At 46.6% G+C, this 21527-nt stretch overlaps 1 protein-coding gene across 3 annotated transcripts in view; it reads left to right on the forward strand.

Moving 5' to 3' along the window:
• RAB11FIP5 (RAB11 family interacting protein 5) overlaps nt 1-21527 on the forward strand; it is a 111741-nt gene that overhangs the window by 65929 nt on the left and 24285 nt on the right. For all 3 annotated transcript variants that reach the window (XM_050943293.1, XM_050943294.1, XM_050943295.1), the window contains exon 3: nt 765-1497. In XM_050943293.1, coding sequence (XP_050799250.1) covers nt 765-1497 — 733 coding nt within the window. The remainder of the gene's footprint in view (nt 1-764; nt 1498-21527) is intronic.

Below are 21527 nucleotides of genomic sequence, written 5' to 3' on the forward strand. Positions count from 1 at the left end.
CTTATGGGAAATTGGATTCGCTTAACATAGTTTTGCTTAAAGTTGCATTTTTCAGGAACATAACTACAATGTTAAGCAAGGAGTTACTGTATCTGCATCCGCAGGGAAAAACCAAACCACATAGCATGGGAAGGTCTAATCTGATATGCACCATTTAATGTCAGGCAATTCTGCAGATTGGACTCTACAACTAATTGCAAAAAGCTATTGTGTGTCTTCAGGCACTATATGACCTGGAAATGGGAATGAATGCAGGGAAAACTTAAGTCACATTTTCCCATCCGCCTTAATGTCCTCAACTAAATTGACTGTTCTTCACAAAGCAGTATGTTAGCATAGTCATTGTAGTGAATCTTAGAGGAGCAGTCCTTTCCCATGTAAAATTTTAAGCCATACTTCCACACAAATCCACATACCGCTAAGATTTTTTCAGATAGTTTCTTGCCTCTATTATTAACTTTGAGATTTCTTTCAAAGGAAGGTTTTGTCCTCCTCCCCCCTTGATCCTTCAGTGAGATCATATTGCTACTCTTGGTAAGACAACTGTAGCTTCTATAGCAATGTGCTCATGCCCTAGTCTCAGTATTTATTATAATTACATTATATGATCAGGAGAAGTCACAGCTGGGGTTGTGAGGGTGGGAGCTGGAGCAGTTTCACTGATACCTTCAGCATTGGCAGGTGGTAGAAGGCAGTGTTGCTGTGTGAAATATCTGGGCTCGAGGCAGATGGTCTCATTTGGTGCTGCTTTTTTCCCCTTCTAGTTAAAGACTATCTGCCTTCGCCAAAATTAACCCACAAGAGAGCATTCAGTGATGAGATCTCCCAGGTTAATGTGGTAGCAGAGCCGAAAGCAATCCAAAGCCTGAAACCAAAGAATGACTTTGTCTCCAGATCCTCTCTCTGTGTCAATGGAAGCCATGTTTACAGTGATGAACCTGCACCAAAGAGCCCGATGTCTGGCCTACCGATCTCCTCGCCGTTGTCCCTGCCTCTACAGAATATCGCCAGAAAGTCCGAGGAGGGTTTCCATGCTGGCTTCCCTCCTCCTGACTCTGAAGACCTGCCATGGGGAGCCAGCAGCTTTGAGAGGGGGCAGCAGAAGGATGAGCCCAGATTCCTTCCCTCTCCTCCCAGCTTAGCAGTACAAGAGGAGAACAAGGTCTCAACCAAAGCTGTAACCCTCAGCAACCATCTAGGCAGAGCCAAGTTGGAAGAAGGCAGCCGCTTAGAGACCAAACCCATGCAGATCGCAGCACCGATGGTCTTCTCCATGGAGGTGATGAAAGACAAGCCCCTTGAGGAAACCAGAAAATCCAAGGTCAGCCTCTTCCACCACGGGGGCGCCAAAAGTGATGCAGGGAACAAGAGCTTGGGAGAGAAGCTGGGATCATCCCTCACCGTATCTCCACAAGTAACAGCTGCTGGAGATGAGAAGAGTAAGAGCAGCAGCTGGTTTGGATCCAAGGACACCAAAGAACCTTCTCAGAAACCCAGGTCAGTAAAACCAGGATTCTGGGCTATGCTGAACTGCTCCCTACAGTCACGCTTCAGAGGCTGCTGTAGATCTTTAACCAAGCTGCCCCAAGATACAGTCTAAAAAGCTGTGCCATTACAACATTACTCTACAGGGTAGATGGAATGGTGATCCTCAGTTAGATGCACTTTCCAAACCTATTTTCTAGCTATGCTGTGATGGGAAAAAATACTTCCAAGGGGCTCTAAATATTTGTCGATGTCTCCTGTAGGGGAAAGGCTGGTCTTGTGGCTAAAGCACAGGGCTGGGAGTCAGGAGCCCTGGGTTCTGTTTCTGCTTCTGCCACAGATCCACCATGTGAGCTCAGGCAGGGCAGTTCCCCCTTCTGGGCCTTTCGGGATGATACAATTCTCTCCAGGATGGAGGTTTAACTCAGTAATGTTTGCAAAGCATATTTGAAATCCTTGGTGGGAAAGTGCTATTAAAATATTATTCCTAGGTAGCTAATGTTCCCTTGTAGTTCCTGTTACACCCAGCTGGGATCTTGGGGATCAAGAAAGCTAGTGACAGGTGCATTGCTTATAAAGGAGGATGCACTCCCTGATCTTTGGTTCAGGGTGGCACTGTGCTGCCTAGGAGGGTGATAGGTAGGTAACTCTGGATAATGTGAGTGAACCCATTTGAAGTGGCAGATCCCAGCTCTGCTGTTTCCCTCTTTCCGCCTGCATATGCATCTCTAATTGCTCTAGCATAGCGTGGTGTTTCATCCTCTACACAGGCACAGGAGTCTGTGGCACATGGAACTATTTCAGCGTTGTGCCCCACATATGCAGGTTATATCATGGAGATGCAATTCCCACCCCTAGCCTCCTCATTCTTCTTAGTGGTTGAGTTCTTGTGAGGGTGCTGAGAACCATTGAACCAAACGGTAAACCCCGTGTCTGATGGAAACCACTTAAAGCCAGGGGGTGCAGCAGCACCCCTAGTTCCATCACCTGTGCATTCTTGTCTGCCGTTTTCAGTCCAATCTTCCTGCCTTTGCAGGGAGTGAACCCACCCACCCAATATTCACTGACTTTAATAAAAAGGATGACTGCTCTAACTCTAACCGGTCGCTTATCCCTGGTCCATCAAGGAAAATAAATTCTGAAGTACATTTGGTTTGCTGTGCCTTTAGCTCTGCATGGATCCTGCTGTTCTTAAGGATTTGTTTAGGTTTGCAACATTGCCTGGAGTGGAAGCAGGAGGAAAAGTTTGTTTGTTCTTTGGAGACTCAGGTTTAAAAAAAAATAAGAAGGAGTTTTGAGAATGCTGGTGTAGGGCTGCATAAGAGGAAAAATCCCTGGTTTGTTTGAGGTAAGGGCCTGGGGTGCTGAAACAATTGGTTCAAATACTAAAAGGATTTCTTACAATGTTATCAGAGCGCAACAGGTTTTGCTTCCTGCAGCCTGAACAGGGATGATAAAGTATGGCTACCTTGCATGCTCACTATGAAGGGGAAAAAATAACTCTTCCCTTGTACCCCTGTGGAAAATGCTACAGCTGCAGAAGGCCATGGATACATGGAACTAGATTAAAGGGGGGAAATTATAAAAGGAAAAAATAAAATCACTTTTTAAAGACATTCCTCACCTCACAGACTTCCACTTTAGATTATCAGAGCGTCGCTCCCATGGCAGTTTGGGGCAGAGGGAGGGATCAGTGCTTGCTACATCTGATAATCAAGTCAGATGTTACAAATTAGTTTTACTCCTTGCTAATCGATGGGCACTTTTAAAAAGAGTTTTACTCACTAAATGACTTCCTGAGATCCCAACTCATATTAAATGTCAATGGGACTTGGGCTGCTAGGTTACTTGTGAAATTTTTACCCAGTATGTTCACATCTTATATTTCTTTCATCTTGGAGAGGGAAACTGAACTAGTCAGTTTTTAGTTAATTTCACTTTCTGCTTCTGAATCGCTAATTCTATGCTGACTATACAGTAGAACCTCAGAGTTACAAGCACCTTGGGAATAGAGGTGGTTCCTAACTCTGAAATGTTTGTAACTCTGAACAAAACATGGCGGTTCTTTCAAAAGTTTACAGCTGAACAGAGACATAATACAGCTTTGAAACTTGACTGTGCAGGAGAAAAATGCTGCTTTTAACCATCTTAGTTTAAATGAAACAGGCACAGAAACCTTTTCCTTATCTCGTCAAATCTTTTTGTTAAACTTCCCTTTCATTCTGCAGTAGTTTGTTAAACACGGCATTGTACTGTATTTGCGGGTTATTGTTTTTTCTCTGCCACTGCCTGATTGCATACTTCTGGTTCCAAATGAGGTGAGTGGTTGACCAGTCAGTTTGTCACTCTGGAGTTTGTAACTCTATGGTTCTATCTCTGTGCAGACTGATTTGCCAGCACCCTTGTGTTCTATGGGTAGGGCAGTATTAGCCACATTTTACAAGTGGGGCTACTGAAGCAGGCAGGTTTAGTGAAGTGTCCAGGGCCATGTGGTAAGTCAGTGAGAAGCTCTTCCCGCTTCACTTCTGATGTAGTCTTCAGGAACTACAGTACTTCTCCATTCAGTAACCCAGAAGCAGCTGAGCAAGTCAGCAGCGGGTGTCTTCCTGAGAGCGAACCTCCATCCAAGCCTTCCTTAGAATGGTGATTTCCTTTCTGCCGCCTCTTCTTGAAGCAGAGTAATCCCAGCTAGTCAACTAAGTAAACAAGTAGAACTTAACATAGATATTTTAAAGAGCCTAAGGGTATGGCTACACTTGCACTTCAAAGCGCTGCCGTGGCAGCACTTTGAAGTTTCGAGTGTGGTCGCAGCGCCAGCGCTGGGAGAGAGCTCTCCCAGCGCTGCACGTACTCCACATCCTCTACGGGTGTAGCTTGCAGCACTGGGAGCTGCCCTCCCAGCGCTGCGGCACTGTTTACACTGAGGCTTTACAGCGCTGTATCTTGCAGCGCTCAGGGGGGGTGTTTTTTTCACACCCCTGAGCGCGAAAGTTGCAGCGCTGTAAAGCGCCAGTGTAGCCATGGCCTAAGAGCATCCTGGACTAACCTGATTACAGGCAACTTGACAATGTCACAAGTGAAGGCCTTGGCTTGTAGTTAATGTGTGGGTGGCTCCTAGGTTTGGTAATGGAACACCAGACCCTGTGAACTCACCAGCACCTAGTTTCTGCAGCACTCAAGGAAGTCTGTGCCAGGTGCAGATAAATTTAAACTTTCAGGTTTTATTGAGTTCAGTAAGAAAATTAAATCACTACTGGGTCCTTCTGTGTCAGGTTTAAATATTAACAATGTACAGTGTCCCTCCATTTTCAGCGTGCAGCTTATTTTTGGCTCAGGTGGACGTTGGCAGGGATGAGATTGGCGGTTTCAGTGTCTGGGTGGGGTACTGTTGGGAGCTGGGATGGCATGGGGGAAGGGAGTTTGGAATTGGGGGAATAAGCATGGTGGCTGGAGGATTTATGATTAGTCATTTTTGCTGATGACAAAAAATAGGGGAAACGCTCCAAGTAATGCGGCCTTGCCCAGTTGTCCTGAAAGCTTACCTTGCCAGGCCTGAGATCTAGTCACCCACTTTTTTCTTGGATCATCATGGGTTAGAACAATGGTTTTCAACTTTTTTTTTTCATATGCAGACCCCTAAAAAAATATCAAATGGAGATGCAGACTCCTTTAGAAATGTTTGACATAGTCTGTGGGCCAGCAGGGGTCTGCGGACCACAGGTTGAAAGCCACCGGGTTAGAATGATCAAATGAGTATATTTTAGTGACCAAGGGCCAACAGAATAGTGAAAGATGTCATTAAATAGGATTAATGGGGCAAATTGCAAATAGAGAAACTCAACCCATTAACCATAAAGCGAGGTTATGGTTAAAACACCCACCACTTTATATCTTCAAAGGGCTTTAAAAACCCCTAACTACAAACAAACTCAGTTAGCCTAAAGGGAGACCACCCTGAGCTATTGACTAATCGCTGGTGACAGCTTTGTCCACTTGAAGTCTGCTGCACACAGCTTCTGCCAGCTCTGTGACCCTCCTGACCTAATTTGGCCAACCTGCTCAGCTGGACATGTTAAATTGTTGGATTCAGCACTGCCATACACCTTCTGTAGCCATTTACACCTGTGCAAATTGGGTGTAAAATGCTACCACTGGTGAGAGAGGGAAGTGCTGCCAGGTAACATTTTGTACCCACCTTGCGTCCATATGACACAGAGGTAAGTGACATCATGCCATGCAGGGTAGTAGAGAATCGGGGCCCCATTGTTTGGCCCATGTTACTGCCAGTCTCATTGTGCAATCCCACTTCAGTGAAACGTGTCACTGCCCAGCACTGGAGATGTCTCCAGGGCAGATGATGGAAGCAGCCCTGAAATAAAGCCTTACAGCATCCCTGGGAGGTGTGCAGTAAGTTGGGGCCCCTCCCACTTCACAGGTGGAGGAGACAGTCCGATTTTCAAGAGTGGCCACTGGGTGGTGGGGGTTCCCCTGTTTGGGGTGCTCTGTTAGAGACAGCTGGGGCCTGGTTTTCAGAAGTGCTGATCACCTGGAGCGCCCATCGGCCTCAGGTGGAGTTGGGGGCGCTCAGCACCTCTGAAATTCAGGCCCAGGGTGTGTCACGTCAGGTACTGCAGATCGGTGGTTCCTCCTTCTGCTTGGGCCAAAGCGACTTGCCCAGAGGCCTGGCTGGAGTTAGTCGCAGAGGTTAGAGCCGCCTCCTGCCCACAGCCTAGGAAACTGCAGAGGGGTGCGGGATGACTCCGCTTCGTCACGGCTGACTTCCTGTTCCTGCCAGGCCTGCCTTGCCCAGCCGGCCTGGGAAGGGCTCGGATGGACCAGGCCAGCCGGCACCAGCTTTCCCCAGCCGCCGCCCTGGAGGTAGGTGGGTGCCCCCAGTGGCTTGGCTGACGCTGTGTGTGGGCCCTCGCCTAGGCCAGGCCTAGCGTAGTCCCTGCTGGTGGGGGGAGATGGGAGATGTCCAGGCCTGAGGAGACAATCAAGGGGGGTGGGGGGGGGCTCCCCCAATGCCCTGAGGAGGAGGAGAGCTCCAGCCCGCCGATATGAGAACAGAGCTGGGGAGCGTTGCTACACAGTGACTGAAAGGCCTTGTTCCCTTCCCCTCCCTGCCTCGGCGACGGATTTCCCTGGGACACCGAGCGCCGAATGGCCGGTGGGTGGTTCTTCGCTGCTCCCAAGGCCCCTCTCAGAAACAGGGGCTCGGCATTGGGCTGCTCAGATTAGCTCTGTGCTCTGATGGCACCAATGTTTTTAACGCCCTTATTAAAAATGTCCGTAGCGCCCCTCCCTCCCCTCCGATCCCTTAACACTCACGCCTCCCTGCGGAGAAGGGACTGCGAGCCCTTCGATTGTATGCAGTGCAGTTGCAGCTCTTAGATTGACTTTTGTTTCACCCCTTCCACGTAGACTGTTTCCTTCCCACTCCTTATGTTTAAAACACTAAAGACTCCCTCGGACGCAGGGCCTTTGGGGAGCTCACTCTGCTGCTCCCAAGGGGAGCGGGGGGGAGGGTCCCTCCAGGTGTGTGTTGGGAGAGCAGAAATCCTGTTGATCAGATGGGTGGCATATGCTCTGAAGTCTTTGCCAGTGAAAGTGATCCAGAGACCTACCTGTAACTTATCCCCACTCCGGTTACTGCCCTTTCCCTCATCCCCAGCCCTGCAACATGGCTCAGAGTCCAGGGTACTGGCACCCTTGGGGTGCTGCTGGGCCAGGTGGCCTCAGAAGTCTTGGCTTGGCCCTGGGAAATTATATAGCTGCTGCCTCTGGTCTCTCCCTAGAGGATTCAAAGGCCTTCAAGTGCTAGTTTTCCTAGGGTATTGCTGGGTGCTGCTGGCAAAGTCCTGGCTCTATTAATGCCCACAGCAGCACAGGGAGCGATTTTTCCATTGTTATTTCAGGGAAAAACGCCTGATCTTTGTTTCTATTATGGTTGGAATTTGAGCCTCTGTGCCTCAGCTTTTCCATATGCATGTGGTTTTATTTCTCTTCTAATACAGATTTGCACTCCTTTTGCAAAAAAAGGGAGGGATAGCTCAGTGGTTTGAGCATTGGCCTGCTAAACCCAGGCTTGTGAGTTCAGTCCTTGAGGGGGCCATTTGGGGATCTGGGGCAAAAATCAGTACTTGGTCCTGCTAATGAAGGCAGGGGGCTGGACTTGATGGCCTTTCGGGGTCCCTTCTGGTTCTATGAGATAGGTATATCTCCATATATTATCATCTCTGGATTGAGTGTGCCTGTTGAACATAGGGCAGTGTTGCTGTACTTACTCTGAAGAGCAGACTGGGAACTGTAGGAGAAATCTGACTGATTATATGTTGGATCAAGATGAGGCACTCGAGTTGTTGATATTTTTTTTAATCAAGAGAGAGGCCAAGATATACAAAAGACTGCCAGACAGTGGATTCCTTTCTCCTCGCATTTATTTATTTATTTTGACTCATTGATCTGTATGTGCCTTTTATGGGAGTAACTGGGTTAGTCAGTATTTTCAAACAGTGGTTCTCAACCAGGGGTATGTGTGCCCCTGGGGGTATGCAGAGGTCTTCCAGAGGTACATCAGCTCATCTAGATATTTGCCTAGTTTTACAACAGGTTACAGGAAAAGCACTAGCTAAGTCAGTACAAACTTAAATTGCATACAGACAGTGACTTGTTTATACTCCCCTATATACTTTACACTGAAATGTAAGTACAATGTTTATATTCCAATTGATCTATTTTATAATTATAGTAAAAATGAGAAAGTCAGCAATTTTTCAGTAAAGGTTTGGCTGTGACACTTGTATTTTTGTGTCTGATTTTGTAAGCAAGTAGTTTAAGTGAGGTGTAACTTGGGGGTACACAAGACAATTCCTGAGAGGGGTACAGGAATCTGGAAAGGTTGAGAGCCACTGTTTTAATAAACAGTGCAGACCTGTGCGTCCAGGCTGTGGCAAATGTATGCTTTTCTTCCCACCTCTCCCGAGCCCCTGGCGGAACCCTTAACACCTTCAGATCATAGTCTGACAAATAGCTGATATGGTAGGAAGAATTGGGATGCGTTTCTTGGAATGTTTCCTACAGCTGGCTATGCCATGAGAATGTGAGTGGGGGAGGAAGAGGCTGGGGCTAGGGAAGGGAAATCTAAACTCTGATGCAAAAACTTGCCTGGTAATTGCTCAAGCAAGAGACTCAAGGGAGAAGGTTTGTTGCCGATTGAATTCTGACTGTGTACTCAGTGCTCTGCAGACCTAGAGCAACTCCTGGTCCCTGCTGCAAGGAGCTTACAATCGACAGACACGGGCAGCTTGCCTGTAATAGAAGAACATCCATAGACTGTGAAGGAAGCCCTGTTTGGTATCAGCAAAGGGCTTTGAGGGGTGTTTTATGGTGGGGGTAGTTTGGTCGGTGGATAGACAAGAAGGGGGGAGTTTCGGGTGAAGGGGTGGTTTGGAAGAAGGCACAAAGAGGAGAATGGAAGGGCTAGTTTAATAGAGGCTCTGGAGGAGTGTAGGCGGCATGGTGGTGATAAAATGGTTGCTTTTAACAGGCTTGCTGGGAGCTCCTCTGACTGTGGATGCTGTAGACTAACAGGCCTTGTCCTTTGCTCTGCCACTGGCTCCCTGTAAGACCTTGGGCAAGCCACTTGACAGTGTGCCTCAGTTTCCTTATTGCTAAAATGAGGATGATGCCTGCACCTTAGATGAAGGAAGGTGTATATAAACTGCTAAGTGCTATTATTATTCCTGAGTCGGACAACTTGAGGTGCTGGAATTGGAGTACTGGAGAGAGAGAGAAAGAGAGCACGGAGACTTAGGCTTGACAAACTACATCTGTCCTGCTAGAGCAAAGTGTAGTCCTGACACCAGGACACTGGCTCTTCTCCTAAAGTCTAAGGAGGGCAGCTAAAGGAAGCAGATTGACTGGCTGCTAGGAAAAGGAAGTAGTTACTGAGTGCCTGTTAGGTGCCTGGAACTGTTTACTGCTGTCCTGCAGGAGGGCCCAAGGGCCCCAGTCAGATTGGGCGCCCTTTGTGGGTGGGTGGGTACAGTGTCCAGCCCAGTCAGAGAGGCTCTTGCCTCAAAGAGTCTGCGATCTGGATGCAAGTGACTCAGTGAGTGATTTGTTTCAGAGTAGCAGCCGTGTTAGTCTGTATCCGTAAAAAGAACAGGAGGACTTGTGGCACCTTAGAGATTAACACATTTATTTGAGCATAAGCTTCTTCTTCGAGTGCTTGCTCATATCCATTCCAATTAGGTGTGCGCACCGCGTGCACGTTCGTCGGAGACTTTTTACCCTAGCAACACTTGGTGGGCCGGCAGGTCGCCCCCTGGAGTGGCGCTGGTATGGCGCCGGATAGATACCCCTGCTGGCCCGCCCGCTCCTCAGTTCCTTCTTACCGCCCGTGTCGGTCGTCGGAACTGTGGAGCACGGCTAGCTGTTCTCCACCTCCCTAGCGCAATCTCCTCCCAGCGTATTGCATCCTGGGTGACATCCTGCATTCGGGCATGTTACGACTTGGCCCATGTTCCGACGGGTCCTCTTACCGCCCATTCTACCCGGGCTCAAGCTTCATCTGCCGCGTTTTTGGCCCATGTCCCCATACAGGAAATCTGCCGCGCAGCCACCTGGTCTTCCATACACACCTTTGCATCACACTATGCACTGGTCCAGCAGGCTAGAGACGATGCCGCCTTCGGCGCAGCGGTTTTACATTCCGCAACATCTCGCTCCGACCCCACTGCCTAGGTAAGGCTTGGGAATCACCTAACTGGAATGGATATGAGCAATCACTCGAAGAAGAAAAGACGGTTACTCACCTTTGTAACTGTTCTTCGAGATGTGTTGCTCATATCCATTCCACACCCGCCCTCCTTCCCCACTGTCGGAGTAGCCTGCAAGAAGGAACTGAGGAGCGGGCTGGCCAGCAGGGGTATATATCAGGCGCCATACCGGTGCCACTCTAGGGGCGACCTGCCGGCCCACCGAGTGTTGCTAGGGTAAAAAGTCTCCGACGAACGTGCACATGGCGCGCACACCTAATTGGAATGGATAGACTCATAGACTCATAGACTCTAGGACTGGAAGGGACCTCGAGAGGTCATCGAGTCCAGTCCCCTGCCCTCATGGCAGGACCAAATACTGTCTAGACCATCCCTGATAGACATTTATCTAACCTACTCTTAAATATCTCCAGAGATGGAGATTCCACAACTTCCCTAGGCAATCTATTCCAGTGTTTAACTACCCTGACAGTTAGGAACTTTTTCCTAATGTCCAACCTAAATCTCCCTTGCTGCAGTTTAAGCCCATTGTTTCTTGTTCTATCATTGGAGGCTAAGGTGAACAAGTTTTCTCCCTCCTCCTGATGACACCCTTTTAGATACCTGAAAACTGCTATCATGTCCCCTCTCAGTCTTCTCTTTTCCAAACTAAACAAACCCAATTCCTTCAGCCTTCCTTCATAGGTCATGTTCTCAAGACCTTTAATCATTCTTGTTGCTCTACTCTGGACCCTCTCCAATTTCTCTACATCTTTCTTGAAATGCGGTGCCCAGAACTGGACACAATACTCCAGTTGAGGCCTAACCAGCGCAGAGTAAAGCGGAAGAATGACTTCTCGTGTCTTGTTTACAACACACCTGTTAATGCATCCCAGAATCACGTTTGCTTTTTTTGCAACAGTATCACACTGTTGACTCATATTAAGCTTGTGGTCCACTATGACCCCTAGATCTCTTTCTGCCATACTCCTTCCTAGACAGTCTCTTCCCATTCTATATGTGTGAAACTGATTGTTCCTTCCTAAGTGGAGCACTTTGCATTTATCTTTATTGAACTTCATCCTGTTTACCTCAGACCATTTCTCCAACTTGTCCAGATCATTTTGAATTTTGACCCTGTCCTCCAAAGCAGTTGCAATCCCTCCCAGTTTGGTATCGTCCGCAAACTTAATAAGCGTACTTTCTATGCCAACATCTAAATCGTTGATGAAGATATTGAACAGAACCGGTCCCAAAACAGAACCCTGCGGAACCCCACTTGTTATACCTTTCCAGCAGGATTGGGAGCCATTAACAACTACTCTCTGAGTACGGTTATCCAGCCAGTTATGCACCCACCTTATAGTAGCCCCATCTAAATTGTATTTTCCTAGCTTATCTATAAGAATATCATGCGAGACTGTATCAAATGCCTTACTGAAGTCTAGATATATCACATCCACCGCTTCTCCCTTATCCACAAGGCTCGTTATCCTATCAAAGAACGTTATCAGATTAGTTTGACACGATTTGTTCTTTACAAATCCATGCTGGCTATTCCCTATCACCTTACCACCTTCCAAGTGTTTGCAGATGATTTCTTTGATTACCTGCTCCATTATCTTCCCTGGCACAGAAGTTAAACTAACTGGTCTGTAGTTTCCTGGGTTGTTTTTATTTCCCTTTTTATAGATGGGCACTATATTTGCCCCCTTCCAGTCTTCTGGAATCTCCCCCGTCTCCCATGATTTCCCAAAGATAATAGCTAGAGGCTCAGATACCTCTTCTATTAACTCCTTGAGTATTCTAGGATGCATTTCATCAGGCCCTGGTGACTTGCAGGCATCTAACTTTTCTAAGTGATTTTTTACTTGCTCTATGCTTATTTTCTCTTCTAAATCTACCCTCTTCCCGTAAGCATTCACTATACTAGACATTCCTTCAGACTTCTCAGTGAAGACCGAAACAAAGAAGTCATTAAGCATCTCTGCCATTTGCAAGTCTCCCGTTACTGTTACCCCCTCCTCATTGAGCAGTGGGCCTACCCTGTCCTTAGTCTTCCTCTTGCTTCTAATGTATTGATAAAAAGTCTTCTTGTTTCCCTTTATTCCCATAGCTAGTTTGAGTTCATTTTGTGCCTTTGCTTTTCTAATCTTGCCTCTGCATTCCTGTGTTATTTGCCTATATTCATCCTTCGTGATCTGACCTAGTTTCCATTTTTTATATGACGCCTTTTTATTTTGTAGGTCACGCAAGATCTCAAGGGTAAGCCAACGTGGTCTTTTGCCACATTTTCTATCTTTCCTAACCATCGGAATAACTTGCTTTTGGGCCCTTAATAGCGTCCCTTTGAAAAACTGCCAACTTTCCTCAGTTGTTTTTCCCCTCAGTCTTAATTCCCATGGGACCTTGCCTATCAGCTCTCTGAGCTTACCAAAATCCGCCTTCCTGAAATCCATTGTCTCTATTCTGCTGTACTCCCTTCTACCCTTCCTTAAAATTGCAAATTCTATGATTTCATGATCACTTTCACCCAAGCTTCCTTCTACTTTCAAATTCTCAACAAGTTCCTCCCTATTTGTTAAAATCAAGTCTAGAACAGCTTCCCCCCCTAGTAGCTTTTTCAACTTTCTGAAATAAAAAGTTGTCTGCAATGCAGTCCAGGAACTTATTGGATAGTCTGTGCCCCGCGGTGTTATTGTCCCAACATATATCTGGATAGTTGAAGTCCCCCATCACCACGAAATCTTGGGCTTCCATGATTTTGTTAGTTGTTTGAAAAAAGCCTCATCCACCTCTTCTGCTTGATTAGGTGGCCTGTAGTAGACTCCCAGCACGACATCACCTGTGTTTTTTACCCCTTTTATCCTAACCCAGAGACTCTCCACCCTTCCGTCTCCTATGTCCATCTCCACCTCAGTCCAAGTGTGTACATTTTTAATATATAAGGCAACACCTCCTCCCTTTTTCCCCTGTCTATCCTTCCTGAGCAAACTATACCCATCCACACCAACATTCCAGTCATGTGTATTATCCCACCAAGTTTCAGTAATGCCAATAATGTCATACTTGTATTTATTTATTAGCACTTCCAGTTCTTCCTGCTTATTACCCATACTTCTTGCATTTGTATAAAGGCATCTAAGATACTGGTTTGATTTTGCCTCCCAGCTTTGCCCTGACCCTCCTTCCTCTCTGCCATTATAGCCCGTGCCCCCTCCTGTTTCCAACCCATCTCCCAGGTCTTGTTCCCCACTTACCTGTGGGCTTTGCTCACTTGTCCCCGTCGAACCTAGTTTAAAGCCCTCCTTACCAGGTTAGCCAGTCTGTGCGCAAATAAGGCCTTTCCCCTCTTCGAAAGGTGAACGCCATCTGTTCCTAGCAGTCCTTCCTCAAGTAGCATCCCGTGGTCGAGGAAGCCAAAGCCCTCCTGGCGACACCATCTTCGCAGCCAGGCATTCACCTCCACGATGCATCTGTCTCTGCCCGGACCCCTACCTTCAACAGGAAGAATCGAAGAGAATACCACCTGCGCTCCAAACTCCTTAACTCGTACTCCCAGAGCCCTGTAGTCACTCTTGATCTGCTCAGCGTCACACCTCGCAGTATCATTTGTGCCCACATGGATGAGTAGCATGGGATAGTAGTCAGAAGGCCGGATAATCCTCGACAAAGCCTCTGTAACATCTCGGATACGGGCCCCTGGCAGGCAGCATACCTCCCGGGATGAACGGTCAGGGCGACAGATGGGTGTCTCCGTCCCCCTCAGCAGAGAGTCTCCAACCACCACTACCCTACGTTTCTTATCAGTGGTGGCAGCAGACCTCCCAGTCTTAGGGGTACGAGGCTTCACCCCCTTAACTGTTGGGGGTGATTTCTTCTCTCCTGTATCTTTTACCACAGCAGGAGGGTTCGCAGCAGCGGTGGAGCACTGCCCGCTGCTAGAAGTAACCAGCTGGCTGTGTCCACCCTGAGCCTCCTCCTCCACTGGTGTGTCAGGTACACCCTGAGGCATCTCCTCTTCCACTGCAGTGTCAGTAGTCCTGTCAACTGGGACAGCACCATCAGCTGTCTCCACATGGATACTGTCCAGGAATTGCTCATGGACATGGATGTTCCTCAGCCTGGCCACCTCCTCCTGTAGCTCTCCCACCTGCTGCCTGAGAGATTCCACCAGTAGGCACCTTTCACATTGGATGCCACCCCCAGCCTGGATATCAGTAAGTGGAAATTGCAAATTACAGTCTTTGCAAGCCCACACCAGAATCTGGGTAAAAGCATCCATGCTTTGGTGCTCTGTCTGGCTACAGGCGCAGGTGGAGGAGACAGAAGCAGTGCTGGCACAGGTGTTGCGAGAACAATGGGGCGAAGCTAGTGCACAGCTCCTTGATTTGTTGCCGCTGCAGACGTTCCAGGGTGGTTGAGAGGTTCACCTCTTCCACGCCACCGTCTTTTTTCCCGTCGTAGTAGACACCGTCAGGCCACTCAGCATCATCTCCCTGGACTGTAAACTGACAAACCTGTAAATCTCTGGAATAGAAAGGCTTGAGAGAATTAACATGGTACACTTTAGGCTTTAGTGAGGAATTGGGAAAGGCTATGAGGTAGTTTACAGCTCCCAGGCGCTCTTGGACCGTGAATGGCCCTTCCCATGATGCTTCCATCTTATGGGCCTGTTGCGCCTTCAAGACCATAACCTGGTCTTCGGGAATGCTGTACCCAAGACAGGCTCTTTCAAAATTTTCCAAGAAGGCCTCGGTGTCATCACCTGCCTTGTAGGTGGGAAATTTCCTGTGCTGTGGAGCAATATTTGGCGCCGGGTTGTTAGGGTTGGCTGGCACATGCAGCCCAGCTTTTACCAACTCCAGTTCATGTTTTCTCTGTTTTTCCTTCTCTTCATTCTCTTTTTGTTGTTTTTTCCATTTCTTTTTGTTGTTTTTCCATTTCTTTTTGGTGTTTTTCCATTTGTTTTTGGTGTTTTTCCATTTCTCGGTGGTGGGCCAACTCTTCTTCTGCTTGTTTCCTTCGGTAGGCTATCTCTTCTTCTTCTAGTTTTCTTTTGTGTGCTGCCTCTTGGGCTGCCTGTTCTCTTTGGAAGGCTGCCAGTTTCATGCTTTCTTCCTTTTCTTTCATCTCCATCTCTTTTTGTTTTATTTCCAGTTGCTGTTTGTGTTTTTCCATCTCTCGCCTGTGTTCAGCTTCTTTGATTTGTCCTTCGGCCTCAATTTTTGCCTTAGAAGTCATGGTTCCTGTTTTCTTGGGTTGGGGTGCCCTCCGGTGTTTATCTTCTGAACTGCAGGTTCTGTTGCCTCCTGAAGTCTGCCTAGCAACAGTGCTTTTTGTTCTTTTCTCTCTCTAGCTAATGTTCAATGAAGGGAAACCAGAAAAACCACTTTATTTGCATGCATATAAGTGCTGGTATGACTCTCAATGGGAGTGCTATTGTGTGACAAAAGACTGTTAATAGTCCTTAACGACTTCTGCTTAACATGCAAGCCACAAACTGCGAGAGAGAGCAGAAAAAAAAAATTCTCTCTGGTTCCCTTTTAAAACCAACTGTTTCTCTCTGCTAAAAAGCCCTTAGCAGAGAAAAGAAAAATATAATATTCCTACTGGCTTCTGGATTCTAGTCCCACCAGCTGCACACCATGTAATAACCTTAGTCCCAGATTTGGACCTTAGCGTCCAAAATATGGGGGTTAGCATGATTTGGACCTTAGCGTCCAAAATATGGAGGTTAGCATGAAAACCTCCAAGCTTAGTTACCAGCTTGGACCTGGTACCTGCTGCCACCACCCAAAAAATTAGAGTGTTTTGGGGCACTCTGGTCCCTCTGAAAAACCTTCCCTGGGGACCCCAAGACCCAAATCCCTTGAGTCTCACAACAAAGGGAAATAATCCTTTTTCCCTTTCCCCCTCCAGGTGCTCCTGGAGAGATACACAGACACAAGCTCTGTGAAACTACACAGAGAGACTCCCCCTCTCTGTTCCCAATCCTGAAAACAAAAAGTACTTTCCTATTCCCCCAGAGGGAATGCAAAATCAGGCTAGCGATCCAACACACAAATCTCCCCTTGATTTCTTCCTCCCACCAATTCCCTGGTGAGTACAGACTCAATTTCCCTGAAGTAAAGAAAAACTCCAACAGGTCCTAAAAGAAAGCTTTATATAAAAAAGAAAGAAAAAATACAAATGGTCTCTCTGTATTAAGATGACACAATACAGGGCAATTTGCTTAAAAGAATATTGAATAAACAGCCTTATTCCAAAAGAATACAAATCAAAGCACTCCAGCACTTATATTCATGCAAATACCAAAGAAAAGAAACCATAGAACTTACTATCTGATCTCTTTGTCCTTACACTTAGAAACAGAAGACTAGAAAGTAGAGCTACTTCTCCAAAGCTCAGAGAAGGCAGGCAGCCAGAAACACAAAGACAAAGACACTCAAATCCCTCCACCCAAAGTTGAAAAAATCCGGTTTCCTGATTGGTCCTCTGGTCAGGTGCTTCAGGTGAAAGAGACATTAACCCTTAGCTATCTGTTTATGACAGTCCTCCTCACCATTGTAAGCCTCCCTCTGTCAAACTCTCAAATTCCCGTCTACAGCTCTCTGTCCGCTCCTCTTTGCTGTAAACAGAAAGGTTTTCGATGTGGCTCAGGTTATGGGTTCAAGGGACCAATGGGTCACAGATGAGACCGACAAGGGACCCCTCCTCCCTTCCTACTCCCCTTCCAAAACTCCCTTGCAAAACTCCCTGTTAGCAGCTCCTGGTCGCTAAGCTCCCTGGTCGCTTGTGCGCAGCTTTATAAAGCCCTGGCCTGAGTGAATGCCCCTCCCACTGGTTAAGGCTCAGCCAATTACCAGAGGCTTCTAGCTTTCAAACCTTCCTAGTAGCTCCACCTCCAACTGCCAGCTACAGCACACGGTCCTTCAAACAGACAAACCAAACAGACTGACAAACACAAGCTCAGCACACAGCAAGTAACCCCCAAACACACACACAAACCCAAACACTGCAGACAGTCACTTACCCCACAGATGCTGTATGTGCTCCTCCTTCACCTGGAGAACTCCCTTGCAAAACTCCCTGTTAGCAGCTCCTGTTCGCTAAGCTCATAAGGATATGAGCAACACTTCTCGAAGAACAGTTACAAAGGTGAGTAACCGTCTTTTTCGCGGGCTACAGCCCACTTCATTGGATGCATAGAATGGAGCATATAAGAAGAGTGTGTGTGTGTGTGTGTGTGTGTGTGTGTGTGTATATATATATATATATATATAAAAACTTCTGTAGTGATAATCAAGATGGTCAATTACAGACAGTTGACAAGAGGTGTAAGGATCGTTATCATAAGGAAATAGATTCAAGTTGTGTAATGACTCAGCCATTCCCAGTCTCTATTCAAGCCAGAGTTAACAGTATCTAATTTGCAAATCAATTCAAGCTCAGCAGTTTCTTGTTAGAGTCTGTTTTAGAAGTCTTTCTGTTGCAAAATTGCCACCTTCAGGTCTGTTACTGAGTGGCCAGAGAGGTTGAAGTGTTCTCCTACTGGTTTTTGAGTGTTATGCTTCCTGATATCAGTTTTGTGTCCATTTATTCTTTTGCATAGAGACTGTCCGGTTTGGCCAATATACATGGCAGAGGGGCAGTGAGTGTGTGTGGCAAACGAGGACAAGTGAATGCCAACAGGAAGATGTGTTAGGTAAGCGAGCCGTGTGTGTGGTTTGCAGGGTTTTGTAACGGAGCCAGATGAGGAACTAGTGTTGCTAGACCTTGCTGGCCCCATCTCAGTTTGACACTTAAATAATTTCTAGTGTTGTCGTGCTTCAGGATCTAAAATCACGAGCTGCCAAAATATTAGGGTCTTACAGAACCTATTAGGAAAAGGGTGTGGTGAAAGGGGCTGTCCTGTCATGTGTCTCTCTTTCCTCTTGGGTTTATAGGGGAAATCTGGAAAAGCCTCCACTATGTCCAGCCAGGTACATCCCCATGGTCCAATCCCTTTCAAGGTATATTGATTTCCAGTGGCAGGGTCAGGGATTTTGCATGCTGAAGAGCCCAGTATCAAGGGTGTACATAAAAACGGCCATATTGGGTCAGACCAAAGGTCCATCAAGTCCGGTGTCCTGTCCTCTGACACTGCTACCTCACTGTTTACCCTTTTTCCAGATCGTTTATGAATATGTTAAATAGGACTGGGCCCAGTACAGACCCCTGGGGGACACCACTATTTCCCTCTCTCCATTCTGAAAACTGACCACTTATTTCTACCCTTTGTTTCCTATCTTTTAACTAGTTACCAATCTATGAGAGAACCTTCCCATTTATCCCATGACTGCTTATTTTGCTTAAGGGCCTTTGGTGAGAGACCTTGTCAAAGGCTTTCTGAAAATCTAAACACACTATATCCATTGGTTCTCCTGTGTCTGCATGATTGTTGACCCCCTCAAAGCATTCTAGTAGATTGGTGAGGCATGATTTCCCTTTACAAAAACCATGTTGACAAATTATGTTCATCTGTGTGTCTGACGATTTTCTTCTTTACGATAGTTTCAACCAATTTGCCCGATACCGAAGTGAGGCTTACTGGCCTGTAGTTGTCAGGGTCACCTCTGGAGCTCTTTTTTTAAAAATTGGCATCACATTAGTTATCCTCCTGTCATGTGGTACAGAAGCTGATTTAAATGATAGGTTACAGATGACAGTTAGTAGTCCTGCAATTTCACATTTGAGTTCCTTCAGAACTCTTGGGTGAGTACCACCTGTTCCTGGTTACTTATTACTGTTTAGTTTATCAATTTGTTCCAAAAGCTCCTCTAATGACACCTTAATTTGGGACAATTCCTCAGATCTGTCACCCAAAAAGAATGGCTGAGGTTTGGGAGTCTCCCTCACGTCCTCAACAGTAGAGACCGATGCAAAGAATTCATAATGTCTGTGACAAAATATTTGATGGGAAATATTTTCTTTACCCTTTATTCCCCCGCATGCCCCACAGGAGCAATACTTTATAGCTGACTACGCCTATGAATGGTTTGTCTCAGGTAAACACCTTGACTTCCCAGGGGGCATAGTGAAGAGAACACAACCTACAAGCGGATATCTAGGAAGCTGGCATAACCTCCTTCTATTCCAGTACCAAGCTGGTTTGAATTGATGTGACTGGGCTGCCAGTGTCTAGTTAAAAAGACAAATACAATATTTTAAAGGGCGCTGAAGTCAAGCATGCTCAGCCTTACCCAGCTGATTTTTTTTTCTAAGTTCTCACTGTGCAGCTCTTAACTGGGGAGCTAAAAATATTTAGGGGATAATGGAGGAAAAAGCTTCAGCTGAATTGGTGCCCATGTGCTGATGAGAATGTATTGTTCAGGGATTAGATCTGGGGACTGGGAGCCAAGTCCCCTGGATTCTTTTCCTTGCTTTGCCACAGATTTGTTGCAGGACTGGGCACGCGGCTCTCTGTGCCTCCTTATCCCAATTTTGCAGTTGGGGTAAATCTGGGGGTGGATGCGAGATCCGTTAACTTTGGTAATAGCTTTGAGATCCTTGGACTGTAAAGTGCTATATTGGTTATTGCTCTTCTTAGTTTTGTGAGAACAGCTCTCTGGTGCAGCATGGCTCTGTGGAGGCACTCTCTTTTACGGTCAAGCACTGTCACAGTTACTGGGAAAGGATTTTAGCTCAGTACAGTTCTGAAGCTTTTAAAGGGCTTTTAGTCTGGGTGTTTCATTTACTTCTCTGGGAGGGCGGGCACCGAAATTTAACATCCAGAAAATGGGAAGATTTTTTTCCCGCCACATGCCAGAATTGTTGGTTTTTTATGTTTGTTTCTTTGTTCTTTAAGTTCAAACAGGAGTAAAAAATAATTGATTGAATCCCCACCGCACCACAGAGGCTGTAGGAGGAGTTTCAGGTTCTTGGGTTCTCTGGCAAATACCTAGCCTTCCATCACCTTACACTCCTGGGGGTGGGAAATGCCTATTTGCATTCTGATGTTCACAGGAGTGGTCGTCATACAACTTCTTTTTTTCGCACTGTCAAAAACAGGTATTGAGCAGAATTTCTAGAATGGGAGTTCAGCACCTCTCTTCCCGTATTTAAAGAGGTTTGGCTGAGAGTGCCAGTTGTTAAAGGAGCTGGCAGTCAGGACTCCTGGGTTCTAGTGCTGACTGGATGCATTTTACTGGTCAGTTAATCTCTGTCTGTCCCCTGTAAAAGGGGGACAAAAGTACAATGTGTTCCAATCCTGCCAAGTTGCAATGTGCTGTAAGTGCAAGGTGCAAGGTGTTAATGTGTTCTTGACGTCAGGGCTTCAAAAAACCTGTTTCCCACAGGGGAGGGAGAATTTTCCTCTGGCAAGTGAAGGGACCTGCATAATGCAGCACTTTTTAAAAGGAGTTTTAACCCTTTCAGTTATGAAGAATTTTTTTCCGCATGTGAGTGGAAATGTGCACTGATGCAGTGTCCCCTGAGCCTGCAGCCCTGTCTGCTGCTCAGATCTTTGCCAACTGCTTCAGAGTGAAATTAACACCACTCTGGTCACTTTCACTGCTGCTGTATAGAACATACATAAGAACAGCCATATTGGGTCATACCAAAGGTCCATCAAGCCCAGTATCCTGTCCTCTGACAGTGGCCAATGGCAGGTGCCCCAAAGGGAATGAACAGACAGATTATCATCAAGTGATCCATCCCCTGTCGCTCAATCCCAGCTTTGGCAGCCAGAGGCTGGGGACACCATTCCTGCCCATCCTGGCTAATAGCCATTGATGGACCTATCTTTCATGAATCTATCCAGCTCCCTAATAAATCCCATTATAGTCTTGGCCTTCACAACACCCTCTGACAAGGAGTTCCAGAGGTTGACTGTGCGTTGTGTGAAAAAATACTTTCTTGTGTTTGTTTTAAACCTACCACCTACTAATTTCATTTGGTGACCCCTAGTTCCTATGTTATGAGGAGGAGTAAATAACCCTTCCTTATTTACTTTCTCTATACCACTCATGATTTTACAGACCTCTATCGTATCGCCCCTTAGTCGCCTCTTTTCCTAGCTGATAAGTCCCAGTCTTATTAATCTCTCCTCATACGGAAGCCGTTCCATACCCCTAATCATTTTTGTTGCCCTTTTCTGAACCTTTTCCAATTCCAATATATCTTTTTTGAGGTGGGGTGACCACATCTGCATGCAGTATTCAAGGTGTGGGTGTACCATGGATTTTTTCTTCTTTACGACAGTTTCAACAAATTTGCCAGATACTGAAATGAGGCTTA

The sequence above is a fragment of the Gopherus flavomarginatus genome, chromosome 3 (assembly GCF_025201925.1).
Source record: "Gopherus flavomarginatus isolate rGopFla2 chromosome 3, rGopFla2.mat.asm, whole genome shotgun sequence".
In the NCBI taxonomy this organism is placed as follows: domain Eukaryota; kingdom Metazoa; phylum Chordata; order Testudines; family Testudinidae; genus Gopherus; species Gopherus flavomarginatus.